General features: G+C 46.8%; 1 protein-coding gene across 1 annotated transcript in view; it reads left to right on the top strand.

Annotated features, from left to right (window-relative positions):
- Nucleotides 1–21,748, top strand: part of loxl4 (lysyl oxidase-like 4) — a 103,242-nt gene that overhangs the window by 20,347 nt on the left and 61,147 nt on the right. The window contains exon 4 of the mRNA XM_068002044.1: nt 2,487–2,695. Within this exon, the coding sequence (XP_067858145.1) occupies nt 2,487–2,695 (209 nt within the window). The remainder of the gene's footprint in view (nt 1–2,486; nt 2,696–21,748) is intronic.

Here is a 21,748-nt window from a genome sequence, read left to right as displayed (position 1 = left end):
CTCCTTCGTCAGGTGAACGATGTGAAAAATGACGAAGGAGGAAGCCTCCGAAAGCTTGTGAATTTAAAATAAAATTGCTGGACTATAACTTGGTGTTGTAAAATTGTTTACAATTGTCAACCCCAGTCCATCACCGGCATCTCCACATCTTAAAAAAGATGACATTACATCAGCACTGAATGGGGTAGAAATTCCTCTCGGACAATATCGAATCGGCCGCCTGATTCACACTCCGCCTGATTTTCTTTTCATTTCCGTTGAAGTCAACGGAAAGGAAAATCGTGTGGAGTGTAAAAGGGAGCTGACGACTCGCTGAATCTAGTTTTGCCGCTACTGCCCTAGGCGGATTTCTAGCCCAATGTGTTTGGTTTTGTTTTCCCACACATGCAATCCCAGTTCCACATTGCCATGCCGTCCTTCTTCAAATACGTTCTGTTAATGTCACGAATGTGATTAATCAAAGACGACTTGGATATAATATTTTTTTTTCATAGTTTGTGACTGTAGTGTCAACAATGTGCCTCATTACATGTTTTGTACCATCACATACGAGTGACCCTTGACTCCTCTCTAAAGATTTATGGCCGCCATCTTGAGCAGGGTGTCCAGCTTAAAAGAATTATGCATGCTCATCGCACAAACATTTCTTCTTAATTGTTTATGCGATGAGGGAACCTTCAGCTGAAGTTTAATGAGCAGTCAGAACCAAACACGTAAATAGAAATTCATCGCACCATCTCCTACATTAACTCATTCTTTTCCAGCACCTCGGAACTGCAGAAGTCCTCACCCTCTCTGCCATCGTTTCCTCCCACAATCGACAGGGTGCTGCGCTTGGCATCGCCCGATCGCTACTCCTCCACTTATCTCCTTCTCTTTACTCTCCTTCTTCAACCTTGGTGGGCATCCAGCCCTCGAGGCCTGGCTCTTCAGCCAGGGTTCTCAATAAAGTAATCAAAGAACACTAAAGAAGGCTTTGATGCAAACCATCAATGTATATGAAATATAACCCTGTGTTATGTTTGGAAAGTGGTGCTGTGATCCACCTGAAGCCCTGTGTGGTTTCATATCCTTCGGAATGCAGAAAGGGAAGTAAAGGGACTGGCAGAGGACCAAAGGACGGAGAGGTGGAAGCAATCCCGGGGCACTGTTTGCTTATTTCCATGAGATTTCCTCTTGACAATTTGATTGCGGTGTTTACATAAACTTTTAAAGTTTCTGGGCATTAGTTTTTTTTTAAAAAAGATAAATAAATTGCTGCCAGTTAAACTGGGGATGCAACAGCTGCACCAAAGAGAATCACTAATACATTAATGTAATTGCTGACAGGATTAGAAGGGTCTTTGATTTCTGTTGTTCCCTCCCAAGTTTTTTAATACTTGCACTTTCTCATCTCTTTTGGGCTCCTCTCACACAATGCAGCGTCTCTCTCTCTCTCTCTCTCTGGCTTAAAAGAGTCAGCACCCAGGCCTCTGCTGCTATCCCAGGGTCCTCTATGAATGGCTACTCCCTGATTCCACAGAGTGGTCTGAACTTTATTTTTTAAACTTTTTTTTTAACGATTGAAAATAACACCATCTGCATTTATAAAGCATCTTATCTCAGTGAAGTAAAGAAAGAAAGAACTTTTATATTTATACCGCACCTTTCACGACCTCAGGACGTCCCAAAGCACTTCGCAGCCAATGAAGTACTTTTTGAAGTGTAGTCACTGTTGTGATGAAGGAAACGCGGCAGCCAATTTGCGCACAGCAAGATCCCACAATGTGATAACGATCAGATAATCTGTTTTTAAGTGTGGATCGAGGGATAAATATTGGCTAGGACATCAGGGTGAACTCCCCTGTCTCAAAACGCCTCAAACAATGAATTGCTTTTGGAGTGTAATGACACTTGTTATGTAGGCAAATGGCACAGCCATTCCGCATCGACAAGACCTCACCGCCACCCACCCCCCTCCCAAAACAGCAGTGAGATGAATGACCAGTCAAACTCGATTTAGGTCGGTGTCGGTTGAGGGAGTAATGTTGTTCAGGACTCCCCTGCTCTTTGAATAAGGTCCATAAGATTTTAATATCCATATGTCTCGTCTGAAGGATAGTGCATGAATTCCCTTGTACAGCGCTGGAGTGTCGGTCTAGATTATAAACTGAAAGCCACATACTCCTCTAATCCAGAGGTCGGGGCGCGACCAAACCAAGACAGGCTCACAACTTGATCTCGCCTCACTTGCCCAAACTTTTTCCCCATTGGCCGTTGAGGTCCTGAAATGTTGCGTGAAGGGAGCAGCAGGCATCCAGCCTCCTTCTATTGGTTGAACACTGCAGTTCGCTGATTATTTAGCACACAGAGTTTTTAAATCGGAAGACCAAAGTGAAGGGCCAATGGCCATAGTGCCTCACCAGCCCGTGCTCCTGCCCTTAAAGCAGCAGAGGGTCGGCACAGAATTCAAAAAAATCCTTCACCTTCTTTCTGTCTGTCACCAGGGACGGAACAAGGTGGACGAAATCCGCATTCGGCCGGTTTTGGCTTCCGCCAGGAGACGCAACCCGATCACGGAAGGCGTGGTGGAAGTGAAATACCAGGGGAATTGGAGACAGGTCTGTGACGTCGGCTGGAGCTTCAACAACAGCAGAGTGGTGTGTGGGATGCTGGGATTCCCAGGAGAGATTCCGGTGAACATGAAGATCTACAGGTAGGGACGTGACGTTCGCCTGGTGACGACTCCTCTCCATGACCTGGGATTTGATCTCAGTGATGTTATTGTACAAGCACTTCACGCGTTCATATCAAATTCCTCTCGGCCCGATTTTAATGCCAGGGTTTAAGCTTAAAAAAAATAAAATCACCTTCCGCTGGCTGCGGCCGCTTAGGTCACAGCGGCAGAATGCTAAGCGCAGCAGGCCTGAGGCCTACTCCAGTTATCACAATCTAATTTGTGCGGGGCGGGGAGGGGGGGAGGAGCCTCAGAGATACAGGCCTTAGGCCCCTCGTTTACATATGTAAGAAGCCTAACGCTTGAAAAATGGCTCAACCCAATATCAGGTCGGAAGTCTTTCAGGTGATCTTGGGGCGCAGGATATTGGACCCCAAAACTGGCCGTCCAATTTCTACCCCAATTACTCTTGGAGTGCAGTGACTCTTATTATGTTGGTAGTTGAGACGCAGGAAAGTTACTCAGGATGGACCTTCCTCTGACATTTTAACGCCCCAGCCCCACGACCTCTAACACTGAGAAGGACAAGAGCAGCGTTGTCATGGGAACACCATCGCCTCCCATGTTCCCTTCCAAGTCGCACACATAGGAAAAGGAGGAGGCCATTCAGCCCCTCGAGCCTGCTCCACCATTTATTTAGGTGATGGCTGATCTGTATTTAACTCCATCTATCTGCCTTGGTTCCCTTAATACCCTTACCCAACAAAAATCTATCAATCTCAGTTTTGAAATTTTCAATTGACCCCCAGCCTCAACAGCTTTTTGGGGGAGAGAGTTCCAGATTTCCACTCCCCTTTGTATGAAGAAGTGCTTCCTGACATCGCCCCTGAATGGCCTAGCTCTAATTTTAAAGCTATTTCCCCTTGTTCTGGAGTCCCCCACCAGAGGAAATAGTTTCGATCTGCCCCATCAACTCCTTTAATCATCTTAAACACCTCAATTAGATCACCCCTTAATCTTCTATATTTAAGGGAATAAAAGCCTAGTCTATGCAACCTGTCCTTATAATTTAAACCTTTTAGCCCTGGTATCATTCGGGTGAACCTGCGTTGCATCATTATCCTGAAGTATCGGCCATTCCTTCATGGTCACTGAATCAATATGCTGGAATTCCCTACTTAACGCTATTCTGGGAGCACCTTCACCACACAGACTCCAGTGGTTCCAGGGGAAGGCTCATCGCCACCATCACCACAGGGCAACTAGGGATGAACAATAAACACCACTTTTCCAGTCCTGCCCACAACCAGAGAACAAATTAAAAAGAAACCCTACAAGCCTCTGTTCAACACAACAGGACGGTTGAGATTGGTAACTGGTTGTGTGGAGGTTCATGGGGGCAGATCCTGTCTCATAGCGTTCCATGACAGAGTGCATCATGGCCTCCGACGGCCGGTATTTCCCCACCCAGATTGATCCAGCGAGGTGTGACTAGAAACCAGGGTGCAGAGGCAAAGATCGGACAACTGCTTTACCTGGGTGCCTGGGGCCTACAGGATAATACGGCAGCAATGCTTTGGCAGGTCATTCCTCTCGCTGACGGCAGTCAAGGGGTGGATGTTTCCGTCTATGAACCACCGTCTCAGCAGACCTCATGAAACAGTTGCTTTCCCTTTTAATTACTGCTAAACGAGCGGGAGGAGAAACAAGCCTGCTTGGATAAACACTGCTAATAATTATTTCATTTGACTGTGTAATTAGGGTGAGGTTTCTGACTTTGGGTGTAACGTATGCCTTGATTTGTCCGTACTCGTGTTAAACGTGACCAGAAATAACGCGGTAAGGGTCTCAGCCCGTGTTTCATAGAGCAGTGCCTTTGCCTGGTTCATATCCATACTAAATACTCCGTAAAGCTGGATTTAGGTGAACGAGGACTAGGTTTATTTGGATTTAACCTGAATTACGAACTCAATCCCCTCAGTTCAAACCAAAGCCTTGTTGCACACAGCCTGGCAATTCTTCCAGACTCCTGCCGTAACTCCAGCAACGGTCCCTTGGACCTTCTGGGAATAAGACCAGGACCCGGATACACTGGGCCCTGATCCCTAGTTGGGGAAATCCCAGTTGGCCTCATGAGAGGTGGGAGAATCTGTTCCCCACCCCCCCCCCCCCCCCCCCCCACCCTTCAAGACCAGCCATGCCTTCATTGGGAAGGAAGATCGGACGGGGGATGTGAAACGAGTGGTTGATCCATTATTGGCCGTTTTTACATCCCCACCAAGGTTGAAAGTTGAAGTCCTGGGGTGGGGTTTAACCCACAGTCATGTCATTCAGGGGCGAGAGTTCTAGCAACCGAGCCAAGCTGACGCACAAGCCTGCCCTGGCTGAGTCGTTAAGTGCATCGCTTTGTGTGGCACTCGGAAGGAGGCCTTCGTTGGTCTCAGTGCCCTGGGCTAAGAAGGAGAAAATTGACCAGGGGTCCGGCTCCTGTTCAACGACCCCCGCTGGAAGTGCACACGGGTCAACCTGGGGTGAGGACTGGATTGTGCTCGGACAAGGTGTTGGAGGGTGTTCATTGACTGTGTAACTGTACCCAACAAGGAGTCAACACCAACCTAGAGAGGCAGGGTGAAGAAATTGGTGGAGACAATTGGCCATGGTGGAATAGAAGTTTATATGCGGATTAGAAATAACAACAATAACTCACATTTATACTGTGCCTTTAACGTCAGAAACATCCCAAATAGGGTTGCCAACCCTCCAGGATTGGCCTGGGGTTCCCAGGAATTAAAGATTAATCTCCAGGACACCGCTGCGGGCAAAACACCCGGGATAAAAATCATCGGGGCGTTAAAAAAAAATGTAAGGGGGTGATTTTAAACCCAAGAACGGGTGGGGTTGGGGGCGGGCGGGAGTTGAGAATAGTTGTTTCTCGGGTCGCGACCGCAACCCGGCTTTATTTCCGGGTTTAACGTCGGCGCGGAAAAGTCCAGGCTTCACACTGGGAACGCAAAGTCGGAAAATTTTGGGGTCGCGACCCAAAAAAAACCCAACTATTTTCAACTCCCACCCGCCCCGAACCCACCCCGTTCTTGGGATTTAAAATCACCCCCCATGTGTTTTTTTTCATTTTCTTTGAACACTTTTGTTTATCAGTTATAAAAATATTGGCGATGTGGGGGGGTGGGGGGGTTGGGAAGGATGTTTGACCGGGCGGGCTGTTGGAGGTGGGAGGTCGCGCGATCAAACCTTCAAGAATACGTCCAACCAGAGTTGGGAACCTTAATCCCAAGGCACTTCACAGATAGGGCTGAACTGAGCCAGGAAGGTAGAGGTTAGGAGGGGTGACTGAGAGCTTGCGGTTTTTAATGGAGGCGAGACGGAGAGGAAGAAAGATTTAGGGAGGGAATTCCAAGAGCTTGACCAAGGCGATTGAAAACTCTGCCAACGATTTTGGGGTGAAGGGAGGGGAGGGGGGTGGCCACAGAAGGCTGGAATCAGAAGAAAGCATAAATTATAGGTTTGGAGCATTCACATCACCGCTCAGCTCCTGGGAGATTTGGGGTTAAGGACTTCACGTGAAAGCACATATTGAAAAATAATAAATACTGAAACTCTAAATCAAATCCAGAACTTAAAATACACAAATGTGTAATGAAGGGGTCAGGTACCAGGGGAGTTTACGGCAGTGACCTCAAAACGTTTGAAGATTTTTTTTCACTATCCCTGTAAATTACTGCTCTCAAAATCTGAGTCGAAAACATTTGAGAATTTGTTGTAGGCTGCGTCAATGGGCAGTTCTACCTTGGACTTGTTCTAGGTGACTGAGGCGATCTCAATAGGAGTCAATAGTCTACCTTAAGACGGAAGAAGAAAGAACAAACTTGCATTTATATAGCGCCTTTCATGACCTCAGGACGTCCCAAAGCGCTTTACAGCCAATGAAGTACTTTTTGAAGTGTAGTCACTGTTGTCATGTAGGGAAACATGGCAGCTATTTACATATAAACAGCAATGAGATAATGACCAGATCATCTGTTTTGTTTTAGTGATGTTGGTTAAGGGCTAAATATTGGGGAGAACTGCCCTGCCCTACTTCGAAATAGTGCCGGGGATCTTTTACACCCACCCGAGAGGGCAGACGGGGCCTCGGTTTAACGTCTCATCCGAAAGACGGTACCTCCGACAGTGCAGCACTCACTTCAGTGCAGTACTGAGGATCAGCCTAGGTTTTGTGCTCTAGTCTCTGGGGTGGGACTTGAACCCACGACCTTCTGACTCAGTGGCAAGTGTGCTACCACTGAGTCACGGCTGACAGCGCCACCTTCTCCGAGTTGTGGCTCCAATGCGGTACGTGCAGCACTGTGAGCCCTCCAAGTTCTACCTCTAGGCCTGTGAGCCCTTTTGAAACGCTGCACCTCAGGCCTAGCGACACGACTAAATTGAAGTCCAATTCTCTATCTCTGGAACCACCAGCACCTCTGGACTGGAGTCTGGTGCTTCCGGCCTTATAAAGAGCAGACGCCCCCCGCCCCCCCACCGAGTGGGATTCCCAAGCAATGTACCTAACCGTTCCCAACTGCTGTGACTCGGAATTCAACATTCAACTCTACTGAATGGGAATCCACTTCCCTGCCCAGCAAGGGTCTATCAGGTCATGTAAATGCAAGACATTCATTTATATAGTCACCGATAAATCCAATGGGGAATTCAGGAGAAACTTCTTAACCCAGAGAGTGGTGAGAATGTGGAACTCGCTACCACAAGGAGTAGTTGAGGCAAATAGCATAGATGTTTTTAAGAGGAAGCTGGATAAACACATGAGGGAGAAAGGAATAGAAGGATATGCTGGTAGGATTAGATGAAGAGGGGTGGGAGGAGGCTCGTGTGGAGCATAAACACCGGTTGGGCCGAACGGCCTGTTCCTGTGATGTAAATTCAGTGTAATTCTATGTAAGGTCATCTTTCAACTTTCCAATTACTTCAGAATTCAGACTGCAGGGATTTACAAATTGATGTAGGAGGGGTGGAGGATAAGACTTCCCAGACTTTTCCTTTGACCTTTTATTGACACGACTCAATCGCAGTCTAGACCTCAGACTGGGCTTAGACTATCACTGAGAAGATCACAGAAATGTTTTCCCATGTTCCATTACAAGAGTCCTGCTTAAAGAATGCATTATCCTCAGCGAGCCACACCTGAGCAAACACGGGAACAGCTCACCCCTCTCCCCTTAGTTAGGGTCATGTGTATCATCCTGTATAACGACGGTAGATTGGCCTCTGTGAGTGATGTACAATGTTTAAGCAAGCAACGGGGCTTTTGTCTGCTCTCCAAATAGTTTCTTTGTGTCATCGAGCCTCTCGGAGGTCTTGATTCATATGTTTGCCCAGGTCTGACGTGTGTAATGTCGTCCTGAATAGCTTTTCTCTCTCTCTCTCTCTCACACACACACACACACACACGGCCATGCAAATCCTTACATGAGGACCATCACGTTTTAAGTCATGAGTCATCCCAGAGAGATTTATTTTTGTCCTTTTTGTGAAACAGTACCTTTTTTATGTTAGCTGCTGCCAATTCCTTCTGGAATGCAGTCCGGGAATGTGGTGTTTTGGATTTGAGTCTCTTGGCAACCTCAGAGAATTGCTTAATTAAACACAAGGATGATTTTGTTTCTCTGGAATGAACTGGGCCCTTTTTTGCAAGATGTTTATTTTCCTCTCGTGTGCAGCGACAGTGATGGGTCACTGTCCAATTTTGGTAAGATGGTTTGTGTATTTTTTTAAACTTTTAACTCAAAGCAAATATTTGAGGTAAGCATCTCATTCAGTGAGCCCAGAGATGGTATTGAAAGCAGATAGATGCAACCTTATCATTGACCTTTCCACCTGCGAGGACTTGAGCATGTAAACTAAGGCTGACACTCCCAGTGCGGTACTGAGGGAGTGCAGCACTGTCGGAGGTGCCGTCTTTCAGAGGGCACCTTAAGCCCAGGCCTCGCCTGCCTGTTCAGGTGGATGTTAAAGAGCAGCGGAGTTCCTCCGAATGTCCTGGCCAACATTCCTTCTTCAACCAACATCACTGAAAACAGATCAACGGGTCATTCACCTTGATGCTGTTTGCGGAATCATGCTGTGTGCAAAATGGCTGCCACGTTTGCCCACAAAAGACCAACAGTCCCGGTATTTTAAAGTAATTCACCTGAAGTGAAGTGCTTTGAGATGTTTATGAAAGTTGTTGCTGCAGAAATACAAGTCTTTCTCAGGCAGAAAAGCACAAATTCCATCCCTTCCCTCTCCTCTCCAAAGATGTTGACTCATGGGTGAGTCTGGACAATAACAACAACAACAACTTGCATTTATATAGCACCTTTAACATAGTAAAACGTCCCAAGGCGCTTCACAGGAGCGATTACCAAATAAAATTTGACACCGAGCCTCATAAGGAGATATTAGGACAAGTGACCAAAATCTTGGTCAAAGAGGTAGGTTTTAAGGAGCATCTCAAAGGAGGAGAGAGAGGCGGAGATGTTTAGGGAGGGAATTCCAGAGCTTCGGGCCTAGGCAGCTGAAGGCACGGCCACCAATGGTGGAGCGATTAAAATCAGGGATGCGCAAGAGACCAGAATTGGAGGAGCGCAGAGATCTCGGAGGGTTGTAGGGCTGGAGGAGGTTACAGAGATTGCGAGGGGGCGAGGCCATGGAGAGATTTGAAAACAAGGATGAGAATTTTAAAATCGAGGAGTTGCCGGACTGGGAGCCAATGTAGGTCAGCGAGCACAGGGGTGATGGGTGAATGGGACTTGGTGCAAGGTAGGATACGGGCAGCAGAGTTTTGGATGAGCTCAAGTTTATGGAGGGTGGAAGATGGGAGGCCGGCCAGGAGGACATTGGAATAATTGAGTCTAGAGGTAACAAAGGCATGGATGAGGGTTTCGGCAGCAGATGAGCTGAGGCAGGGGCAGAGATGGGCAATGTTACAGAGGTGGAAGTAGGCGGTCTTGGTGATGGAGCGGATATGTGGTCAGAAGCTCATCTCAGGATCAAATAGGACGCCAAGGTTACAAATGATCTGGTTCAGCCTCAGACAGTGGCCAGGGAGAGGGGTGGAGTCAGTGGCTCGGGAACGGAGTTTGTGGCAGGGGCTGAAGACAATGGCTTCAGTCTTCCCAATATTTTGTTGGAGGAAAGATTTGCTCATCCAGTCGGACAAACGGGACAACGAATGAGAGACAGTGGAGGGTTCGAGAGAGGTCACGGTGAGGTAGAGCTGGGTGTCGTCAGCGTAAATGTGGAACCTGACTCGAAATTCCTGGTGGGTGGTTGGTGCTGGTGGGGTGGCATTTCAGCTGGTCCACTGCAGGAGCCTCAGACCCCTGTCAGAAATCCTGGGGTCAGTCTACTTCCAAAATTTAGAGGTCCTCACTGGTCAGAAGAGGTGAAAGGTCACTGCAGGTCGGCCGAGTGGCACGCGACGGGATCCAAGATTTCGGACGTGACGCGGGGTGTCAAGTCCGGTCAGAGGTCACCCCAGCATACAAACCCTGACCTCTGGACAATGTCGGTGCCTCCCATTCTCACGGGCGGGTCGGTTACTCGACAGAGTTCCCCGCCTCCGACGATGCCGAGTTTCTCCCCGCCAGCGGTAGTTTTCAAACTGCCGCACTGGCACAGGAGGGTTACGGCTCCCCGTCTGTTGCGAGCGGTGCTGCGGAAACAAAGCCTGCAGCACAGAGAGGGGCAGATTCCCCAGCCCCGGCTATTGTAGAACTGTTAATTGTCTCTCGAGAGTATCGGGAGGATCCTGGTGTCAGAGCCAGAGGCCTTCAGGGTCAGGTCTAAGAGCAGAGGAGTGCGTGACATCGCCGTTTAAATCCTCTGAACAAAACATTCATTGTTTGTTCCACCCCCATGTAAATTAAACACGACAAAGGTCACGCGCTGACTGTAGCTGTGGTGAGCTGTTTTAGGGTGTGTGTTTTTTTTTACCAGATGAGGCTGTAATTTCTGTATTGGTTAAGGATGAGGCCCCGTTGGTTCAGCCAGGTCGTTCTCGATCGATGATATCACACGGCTCACAGCACCGTCCAAAGTGTTCGGTTCCCCTTCCGATGCGGACCGATAAAATTACACGCTCCATTTATTCCAGGTCCCTTTAAAGACCTACATTATACTTAACAAGTTGTCTCGTCCTCTGACCGAGAAAGGTCACAGGTTCAAACCTGAAGCTATACCCGTCAGTCAGAGTGATGGACTATAAATCGGTGACCTTAAGGACCCTGGCATTCCAGAGAGCATCAGTCAGACCACACACCGAGCAGTGCGACTGGCAGTAATCACCAGATATATAGAAATATATAGACACAGAGCAAAGAATTCAAACAGCAGCAACGATGAGTCTAAGTTTTAGGTCGCCTTTATATTGCAGAGCTGTCTCTTACAACAACAGCAACTTGCATTTATATAGCGCCTTTAATGTAGTAAAACTTCCCAAGATGCTTTACAGGACTGTTATCAAACAAAATTTGACTTGAAATCTTACTTGGAGTGGTTGCTCAATATGATTTTTTTAATGCATTCTAGGCATATGGGCGTCACTGGCAAGGCCGTCATTTATTGCCCCTCTCTAGTTGCCCCTTGAGAAGGTGGTGGTGAGCCTTCTTCTTGAACTGCTGCAGTCCGTGTGGTGAAGGTGCTCCCACAGCGCTGTTAGGTAGCGAGTTCCAGGATTTTGACCCAGTGACCATGAAGGAACGGCCGATATGCATCCAAGTCGGGATGGTGTGTGACTTGGAGGAGAACCTGGAGGTGGTGTTGTTCCCATGCGCCTGCTGCTTTTGTCCTTCTGGGTGGTGGAGGTCGTGGGTTTGGGAGGTGCTGCCGAAGAAGCCTTGGCGAGTTGCTGCCGTGCTTTCTGTGGACAGTAGCTGCTCAGCAAACTCTGCAATTGCTCTGTTTGAATTTTTAAAGCACTGAGGACAATGGGGAAATAGGACAGCGAACAAGCAGTTGTTGAAAAGTTGACTAAGTCAGGCCTGTCTTGTGTCGGGGGAATGATCTGCACAGGCCAACAATGCAAAAATATTTAACCGGAAAAATGTCTGCCATTTCTGTTTGCCTTCAGTGGTGCTCTACCTCTGACAAACCAGAACCTGCCCTACGATGCTTTCTGACCTTTCCCAAATTTCTTTGCATTGCTCCAGCTTTGCTAATCTTCCTCCAGACCCAACGAGCCCAATCCAGCGCTTATGACACTTTTGGAATCCACCATGACTGAAAGATGGTCTTGTAAAATAGTTAAACAATATGGTCATGCAGCAGATTCTAAACGAGGGTAACAGTTTAATTGGATGCCTACCCTAGTAGGCCATGTATTATCATCGAGCTGCTTATCCTGGTTACAGTACACTTGCATCCAAAATTATCTTCTAGTATTTCTGATTCCTTATGTGCGGAAAGGCAAGAATTTGGAAAAAAAAAGGAGCTGTTGTGCCCACGACAGAGACTTAGGGCTAAGGCGAATATAATTTAAACCTGTCAGCTGTGGCTTTGTGGGTAGCATACTTGCCTCTGAGTCAGGAGGTTGTTGCTTTGAGTCCCACTCCAGAGACTTGAGCACATAATCTAGACTGACACCTCCAGTGCAGTATTGAGGGAGCGCTGCACTGTTGGAGGTGCCATCTTTCGGATGAGATGCTAAACCGAGGTTGCGTCTGCCCTCTTAGGTGGATGTGAAAGATCCCATGGCACTTTCAAAGATAGAGCTGGGGAGTTCTCCCCGGTGTCCTGGCCAATATTTATCCCTCAACCAACACCTTAAAAAAACATTATCACATTGCTGTTTGTGGGACCTTGCTGTGTGTGAATTGGACTGCTGTGTTTGCTACACTACAACAGTGACTACACTTCAAAAGTACTTAATTGGCTATAAAGTGCTTTGGGACATCCTGAGATCGTGAAAGGCGCTCTATAAATGTAAGTCCTTTCTTTTTTTAATCTGTAGGTTCAGTGTTCCATGCGCTGTGCATCAATCGTGGTAAATTCAGCCTTGGCTATGTATAGGAAGGGATACAAGAACGCACGAGAGTTACTTGTGTGTTTTGCTGAGGCAACACTGACCACGACAATAAAGTCAGTTGTTATAAGCAGGCTGGTTGGAGATAACAGAAGTTCATGACGTCGCACTCTGCCAGCTCCTGCATCTGTTGCCTATTCTCACTCCTCAAGTTCCACCATCTTGGCTTTGGCCTCCTTCAGGATCCAGCTCTGAACAGCATAACAGAAATACATAGAAGTTACAACACGAAAACAGGCCATTCGGCCCAACCAGTTTACTCTCCATGCGAGCAAATAGTTTGAATCACATTTGCGTGCCCTGTTCCTACATCACAACAGTGACTACACTTCAAAAAGTACTTCATTGGCTGTAAAGCACGTTGGGACGTCTCGAGGTCATGAAAGGCGGTGTAGAAATACGCGTCTTTTTCATATCCCCATTCCTTCATCCGCCTATCCAATATAAATCTTCAATATTGACACAGTTTCTGCCGCAGCCACTAAGTGAATTCCACAGTCTCGCAACTCTCTGTGTTAAGAGAGCCTCCCTGTTATAAATGATTCGGAACTCAATGTTATATCTCTATTAGTGTTAGTTACTTCAGGTCAGAGGGGAATGCAGAACGAGAGGGCCCTTAAAACAGCACTCAATGGGGGAGACAAAAAATTGCAGAGGTTCGAATGTTCTTCAGTTATTCTGTACAAAGACCAGTCAGGAGAGAGAAAAAAAAGAGGTGGCTTCAGAGATAGTGGATGCATTGGTTGTGATCTTCCAAAATTCCCTAGATTCTAGAACGGTCCCTGTGGATTGGAAGATAGCAAATGCAACACTGCTATTCAAGAAAGGAGGGAGAGAGAAAACAGGAAACTACAGGCCAGTGACCCTGACATCAGTCGTCGGGAAAATGCTGGAATCTATTATTAAGGAAGTGGTAACAGGACACTTAGAAAATCATAAAATGATTAGGCAGAGTCAACATGGTTTTATGAAAGGGAAATCGTGTTTGACAAATTTCTTAGAGTTTTTTGAGGTTGTAACAAGCAGGGTAGATAAAGAGGAACCAGTGGATGTCGTATGTTTGGATTTTCATAAGGCATTCGATAAGGTGCCACGCAAAAGGTTGTTACACAAGATAAGGGCTCGTGGGGTTGGGGGTAATATATTAGCATGGATAGAGGATTGGTTAATGGACAGAAAACAGAGAGTAGGGATAAACGGGTCATTTTCAGGTTTGCAGGCTGTAATTAGTGGGGTGCCACAAGGATCAGTGCTTGGGCCTCAGCTATTTACAATCTACACTAATGACTTAGATGAAGGACTGAGTGTAATGTATCTAAGTTTGCTGACGATACAAAGCTAGGTGGGAAAGTAAGCTGTGAGGAGGACACAAAGAGTCTGCAAAGGGATATAGACAGGTTAAGTAAGTGGGTAAGAAGGTGGCAGATGGAGTATAATGTGGAGAAATGTGAGGTTATTCACTTTGGTAGGAACAATAGAAAAACAGAATACTTTTTAAATGGTGAGAAACTATTAAATTTTGGTGTTCAGAGGGATTTGGGTGTCCTTGTTCATGAAACACAGAAAGTTAACATGCAGGTACAGCAGGTAATTAGGAAGGCAAATGGTATGTTGGCCTTTATTGCAAGGGGGTTGGAGTACAAGAGTAAGGAAGTCTTACTGCAATTGTACAGAGCTTTGGTGAGACCACACCTGGAGTACTGTGTACAGTTTTGGTCTCCTTATACTTGTCTTAGAGACGGTGCAACAAAGATTCACTAGATTGATTCCTGGGATGAGAGGGTTGTCCTATGAGGAGAGATTGAGTAGAATGGGCCTATACTCTCTGGAGTTTAGAAGAATGAGAGGTGATCTCATTGAAATGTATAAAATTATTCGAAGGCTTGACAGGGTAGATGCTGAGAGGCTGTTTCCCCTGGCTGGAGAGTCTAAAACTAAGGGGCATAGTCTCAGGATAAGGGGTGGACAATTCAGGACTGAGATGAGGAGGAATTTCTTCACTCAGAGGGTCGTGAATATTTGGAATTCTCTACCCCAGAGGGCTGTGGATGTTCAGTCGTTGAGTATATTCAAGACTGAGATCGATAGATTTTTGGACTCTATGGGAATCAAGGGATATGGGGATCAGACGGGAAAGTGGAGTTGAGGTCGAAGATCAGCCATGATCTTATTGAATGGTGGAGCAGTCTTGGGGGGGCCGTCTGGCCTACTCCTACTCCCATTTCTCATGTTCTTATTTTAACCTCACTCATATCCTCAGAGGAGAGCAATGACATTTCAGAAGTAGGAAATGTGGGCCTGTTTACTGATATTATTAACTTTGGAATGCATGGAATTCTCTCCCAGACGATTGGATTCTGCATCTTATTTGCCCTCCTGACAGGAGAAACAGTTTGTACCTTGTGAGTTCCTCCGACAGACTGCCAGAATCAAAGGAGAGACTTTTTTTCACACTCTGACTGCTGTTGTTGGCTTTCATTCCGGATTACCAGAGCAGACTGAAGGATTCTACGAGGAAAACGGTAGAAGGCAGAAAAATAACAATTTGGGCAGAACATTCTGGTCCTTTTCAGGGATCCTGTGCTTGGATCAAATCAACAAACACAACTATTTCTGAGCTTTTGGAGCTTGTTTCTATCTCCCTGGAGTACAAAGGGACATCATCTTCCAGACCAGTATGACATCACTCAATGTTGCAATTTAGACCACAGTCAACATCTGATAAAGTACTTTAAACTGGACTGCCTGTTGTACATAGAGCATAGAAGGAGGCCATTCGGCCCATCATGTTTGTGCGGGCTCTTTGAAAGAGCTATCCAATTAGTCCCACTCCCCCCTGCCCTTTCCCCATAGCCCCACAAATGTTTTCCGTTTCAAGTATTTATCCAATTCCTTTTTGAAAGTTACTATTGAATCTGCTTCCACCGCCCTTTCAGGTAAATCGTTCCAGCTCATAAAATTCGCTGCGTAAAAAAAATTCTCCTCATCTCCCCTCTGCTTCTTTTGCCAATTATCTTAAATCTGTGTCCTCTGGTTACCCATCCTCCTGCCAATGGAAACAGTCTCTCCCTATTTACTCTATTAAAACCCTTCATGGTTTTGAACACCTCTATTAAATCTCCCCTTAACCTTCTCTGCTCTAAGGAGAACAATCCCAGCTTCTCCAGTCTCTCCACATAACTGAAGTCCCTTATCTCTGATACCTTTCTAGTAAATCTCCTCTGCACCCTCTCCAAGGCCTTGACATCCTTCCGAAAGTGAGGTGCCCAGAATTGGACACAATACTCCAGCTGAGACCTAGCCAGTGATTAATAAAAGTCTAGCATAACTTCCTTGCTTTTGTACTCTGTGCCTCTATTTATAAAGCAAACGACCTTGTATGCTTATTTAACAGCCTCCTCAACTTGTCCTGCCACCAGGGTGTATTTTGCCCCTTAGTCACACATCATCCTGACTTGGAAATATATCGGCCGTTCCTTCAACGTCGCTGGGTCAAAATCCTGGAACTCCCTCCCTAACAGCACTGTGGGAGAACCTTCACCACACGGACTGCAGCGGTTCAAGAAGGCGGCTCACCACCACCTTCTCAAGGGGCAACTAGGGATGGGCAATAAATGCCGGCCTCGCCAGCGACGCCCACGTCCCGTGAATGAATTTTTAAAAAAAAGTCCTCATGTGAGAAGTGTGCGTGTGTGAATATTTGGTGAGGATTGAATCGGTCTTGTAGTCTGCCGTGCTCTGATAAGTAGAACTGTCGGGGTCAAGGGGTCACTTTGGGCATGGTGCGGGACGTTGCGATTAATGATTATGGGGTTCCTCAGAGAGGTGTCTCACCTGCTATGTTCAGTCAAGGCAAAGGTGCGCGCAGCAACGTGACGGGTTGCCGGAAAAGGGAGCAGGTTTTAGTTACAGTGGCTGCGATGCTGGACTAGGAAACGCAAAGGTTGAGTTCAAATCCTACCGCGATTAACGTTATTTTAATAAATCAGGTCAGTTTTGCGGGCTGGAAGCAAATGGGGGGTAATTTTTACCTTCACAATCTGGGGGTGGCCGATATAGACCCCGCCTAATTGTCGTCCCCCAGTGATCGGGAAAAGCTGCTGGATTGTTATAGAAACCCAACTGGTTCACCGATGCCCTGGTCTGGCCTACTTGTGACTCCTGTCCACGCGCACACTGGGGGTAATTTTAAACTTCTATCGCCGGGCAGAAAAATGGGCGATAGCGAATCGGACGCCCGTTTTGACGCCTCGCCCGATTTCCATTTCCTTTGGAGGTGTAAAGCAGGTGACAATTCGCTGCGACCCGTTTTTCTGCCCGGTGATTAAAAGTTAAAATTACCCCCACTGTATGGTTGACTCTTAACGGCTCTCTGAAGTGGCCTAGCAAGCCAGTCGGTCATACAAGAGAGAGAAAAAATCAGAGCAACATCCTGAGAACAGGCAAATATATAAAAAAAAGGATGTCCTTGGTCATCCCAGGGACATTTTGAAAAGGAGTTTCTTCTCTATTTTCCTCCCTTCCTGGCCTGAAGGTGCTGCTCCTTGCTGAGGCACCAGCTTCACGGGCACCAGCTGCCCTCTTGGTCCTCACCCATTCGTCATGAGTGAACCTAGACAGAGTTGTTGGGCTTTTCCACTACAGTGTGCATCACAGCCAAGCCCAATTCTATCCTCACCCCTCTTGGGATGTGGACGTCACTGGCAAGGCCGGCATTTCTTGCCCATCCCCTAGTCGCCTCTTGAGAAGGTGGTGGTGAGCCACCTTCTTCTTGAATCGCTGCAGTCCGTGTGGTGAAGGTTCTCCCACAGCGCTGTTGGGGAGGGAATTCCAGGATTTTGACCCAGCGATGATGAAGGAACAGGCGATATATTTCCAAGTCGGGATGGTGTGTGTGATTTGGAGGGGAACGTGCAGGTGGTGTTGTTCCCATGTGCCTGCTGCCCTTGTCCTTCTGGGTGGTGGAGGTCATGGGTTTGGGAGGTGCTGTCGAAGAAGCCCTGATGAGTTTTACTTGATAAGGATCAGGAATGGGGAGCAGTGGCTGATTATTATTTTTTTGCTTCCCTGCCCTAGGAGCAGTGAGGCTAATTGTAGCACCTTAATCAGTTCTCCTGGTAAGATCATTAAGACAAAAATGGTGCAAGGCTTTTCCCAAACAGTCAAAGACATTGCCAAAAAAGAACGCTGCCTCTTTAAGGCTTCACTGCTGCCGTTTACAACATCAGCAAAAGCACTCAGTTTGAATTACAGCCTCGTAATTCACTCCAACCAACAATTATCCCACATATAATAGGGAGCTAAACGCACTAGTGGACAGTGATGTGTTCACTGATATACTGACAGACTCTGTCGGGGATTTGATGGGTGCATTGGGTGTTCAAATTGAGAACTGCCCAAATAGCTGAGTCAGGAAAGGCAATTCCCTGAAGTGGAACTGAGCCACGCAGACCAGGACAGCCTCAAGTTTCAGTACACCCTCTGCCTGTACCGTTAGCTGATCTCATCTCGTTGTGTTGGGGGGGGGGCTGCAATTGGACTCGGTGACCCGGGCTAGGGAGGGGTAGGGTGGTGGGGGGGTGGAGAGAACAATTGGATAGGGTTCCCGTTCCCGATCACTATTCAATGCCTCCAGCTTGAAAATCTGTGAATTTTGCGCTTGCCGGTGATGCCCCCCATGGTCAAAGAGCCAGTCAAAAGTCAGACATTCACAATACCAGTTGTGCAGGGTACTGGAGAGCTTCACTGTGACCGATCCACGTCGCAGCAAGAGTGACCGCCTGCAGGGGAGGGGGGGAAGAAAGTTGCGGGGGAGAAGAGCTCATTTCTGCAGCCTCGCGAGTGAACGGAGCTGTGTTTTTCCTTCGTCTTATCCCGATGCATCGTCAGTGTACCGATCAAAATGGCCGCGTCCTTTACCCTTAGTTCCCGGCGATTCCACAGAAGAAGCTTTGTGAGAAATGGAGGCAGCAATATAAAGGAAGAGAATGTTGAAGATGTTCTTTTCACCAGTTCTAAGTGGCTGCTCCTGTGGATGTCAAACTAATAAACAGGATGGGATTTTGTTTTCCCTGGAGTGTCCTTCAGCTGGTTCTGGGTGTTTTTCCTTCTAGTTAGCACAACATATCCTGAGCTATTTTTCAGGTTTTTTTTGTAGTGGGGGGGAGGACGGTATCAGATCTTACCCTTGAGCAAATTATACAATACAGTGCTAGTTTAGTCAGACAGTCGAGGAGTGAGAAAAGGATTGGGTAAAACTCATCAGTTCTGCTAAACCTCAAAGGATAACAGAAATGATGTCAATACACAGCGGGTCGGAAAGAGAGAAGAGAGATTAATGTTTCGGATGGAGACCCTTTCACAGGTTCGGATGCAGATTTAGAGAGCGTGCACCCCCAGGTCTGAGGAGACCATAGCCAGTCGGCAGCTTGCTCGACCTCGAGACAGAGGTGGCATCCAGGGATCGAGTCTTCAGGGAGTCAGTTATCCGAATCGATTTCTGCAAGTTTCTTGCACTCAGGAGAACTGCCTCCTCACTCCCGCTCCAGAACATGGGAAGTTTAAATCAGCTGATCTTAATATCGGGGTCCACACTGCCTCTGATAACTGACCGGACTCCCCCATGCTGCCTTCAGCTGTCCTTGCCCATGGCGTGATTTAGGCAGGGATGGCAAAAGACAAAAAGAGCCTGCATTTATATAGCGCCTTTCACAACCTCAAGACGTCCCAAAGCGCTTTACAACCAATGAAATACTTTTGAAGTGTAGTCACCGTTGTAATCCAGAGGGGACTTGAGGAGAATTTTTTTACGCAGTGAGTTGTTCTGATCTTGAATGCGCTGCCTGAAAGGGCGGTGGAAGCAGATTCAATAATAACTTTCAAATTAGATAAATACTTGAAAAAGAAACATTTGCAGGGCTGTGGGGAAAGAGGAAGGGGGAGTGGGACTAATTGGATAGCTCTTTCAAAGCCCCTCATCTCCCCCTCTGGTTCTTTTGCCAATTATCTTAAATCTGTTTCCTCTGGTTATCGACCCTCCTGCCAGTGGAAACAGTGTCTCCCCATCTACTCCATCAAAACCCTTCATAATTTTGAACACCTCTATTAAATCCACTCTTAACCTTCTCTACACTAAAGAGAACAACCCCAACTCCTCCAGTCTCTCCACATAACTCAAGTGCCTCATCCCTGGTACCGTTCTGGTAAATCTCTTCCGCACCCTCACCAAGGCCTTGAGATCCTTTCTAAAGTGCAGGGCCCCAGAATTGGACACGATACTCCAGCTGAGGCCCAACCAGTGATTTATAAAGGGTTAGCATAACTTCCTTGACTAGTATTACATCCACTAGAATGTGTGGAATTCTGTGGAAAACACGAGTCTCTCACTCAACAGAATCTTTTGATACTTTTTTTTTAATGGTGCAACGGAGGAGTTCGGATAAACCAGCTTCCGGTCTCCATTGGTGAGAAATTACCACAAATAAAACCAGTTTATTTTAGAATTCTTTCACCATTTTTGGGTTCCTTCCCTTATTTGCCCTCCTATATATATAAATTAGATGTAAACAGTTTAGATATTTTGAGCCCTTCGCTGAGTGCCAAATTGGTTTTCTTGTACTTTTTATAACTGCTCGTGTTTCCTCCCAGCTTAGTGTTTCAACGTAACTCGAACATTTTGTAACCATTATCGCAACTAAGGAATATGTCCAATTTCTGAGACCACAGGGGAGGGGAATTAGCCAGGGTTCCTGCCCCTGATCCCTGTCCCAGTAGCTTCTGTTGGAACGTACAAATGTGTGGATGACGAACTTTATCTTCTATCCTGTTTAAAGTGTAAGAAAAGTTTTAGAAGATAATTCAGAAATTTCAAAGCCAGAGTTCAAGAAGAACTTGAGCTTTATAGAGAGTTGTGAGTTGCTGTTGACTGTTATTGATGGAATATTCTAGAAGTGTGGAATTTCTGACATTGTATGGGAGATTCATTACCAGCATGAGCAGTTAGTACTGGATAATTAATGGTCCAAATGTTAAATAGAGAGTACTGCAACATGGCAAGTTTGAAGAATGAGATCCTCCAAGGGAGATTCAGGCAGGTAGCTCAGAGCACAATTTATCAGCGGTGTGGGTGACTCCACAGATTAATATGTTCAGCTCCATATATTGTATGAGGCAACCATTTGGCGGGAAATAGATTGTTTTTCCATCTGAACCAAACCATTTTTAAAGCTTCCTTTGTGTTGAGGGATATTATGCTGTTATATGAGCCTGTCGATGTTCGTGATGTCGGTGCATGTTCGTGAGCCAGGAGTCAGGATTACAGCCACTAGAATGCTCGCTGACCTACATTAGCTCCCGATCTGGCAACGCATTGAATTAAAAATTCTTATCTTTGTATTCAAATCCCTCCATGGCCTCGCCACTTCCTATCTCTGTAACCTCCTCCAGCCCCTACAACCCTCCGAGATCTCTGTGCTCCTCCAATTCTTGCCTCTTGCGCATCCCCAATTTCTATCGCCAAACCATTGGCGGCCGTGCCTTCAGCTGCCCAGGCCCTAAGCTCTGGAATTCCCCCCCCCACTAAACCCCTCCATCTCTCTCTCCTCCTTTAAAAGGCTTCTTTAAACCAACCTCTTTGACCAAGCTTTGGTACAACCGAGAAGTTCGGAAATAGAAACATGGAAAGGTTACAGCACGGAAGGAGGCCGTTCGGCCCATCGAGTCCGTGCCGGCTCTACGCAAGAGCAATCCAGCTAGTCCCACTCCCCCGCCCTATCCCTGTAGCCCTGCAATTTCTTTCCTTTCAAGTACTTATCCCAGTTCCCTTTTGAAGGCCATGATTGAATCTGCCTCCACCACCCCCTCGGGCGGTGCATTCCAGATCCTAACCACTCGCTGTGTAAAAAAGTTTTTCCTCATGTCGCCTTTGGTTCCAGTTTCCGGTCTCTGCAGGTGAGAAATGACCACATGCAAAAACAACATATTTTAGGATGCTTTCGACAATTTTGGGTTCCCTC

The sequence above is a fragment of the Heptranchias perlo genome, chromosome 21 (assembly GCF_035084215.1).
Source record: "Heptranchias perlo isolate sHepPer1 chromosome 21, sHepPer1.hap1, whole genome shotgun sequence".
Lineage (NCBI taxonomy): Eukaryota > Metazoa > Chordata > Chondrichthyes > Hexanchiformes > Hexanchidae > Heptranchias > Heptranchias perlo.
This window is presented reverse-complemented; position numbering and strand designations above follow the sequence as displayed.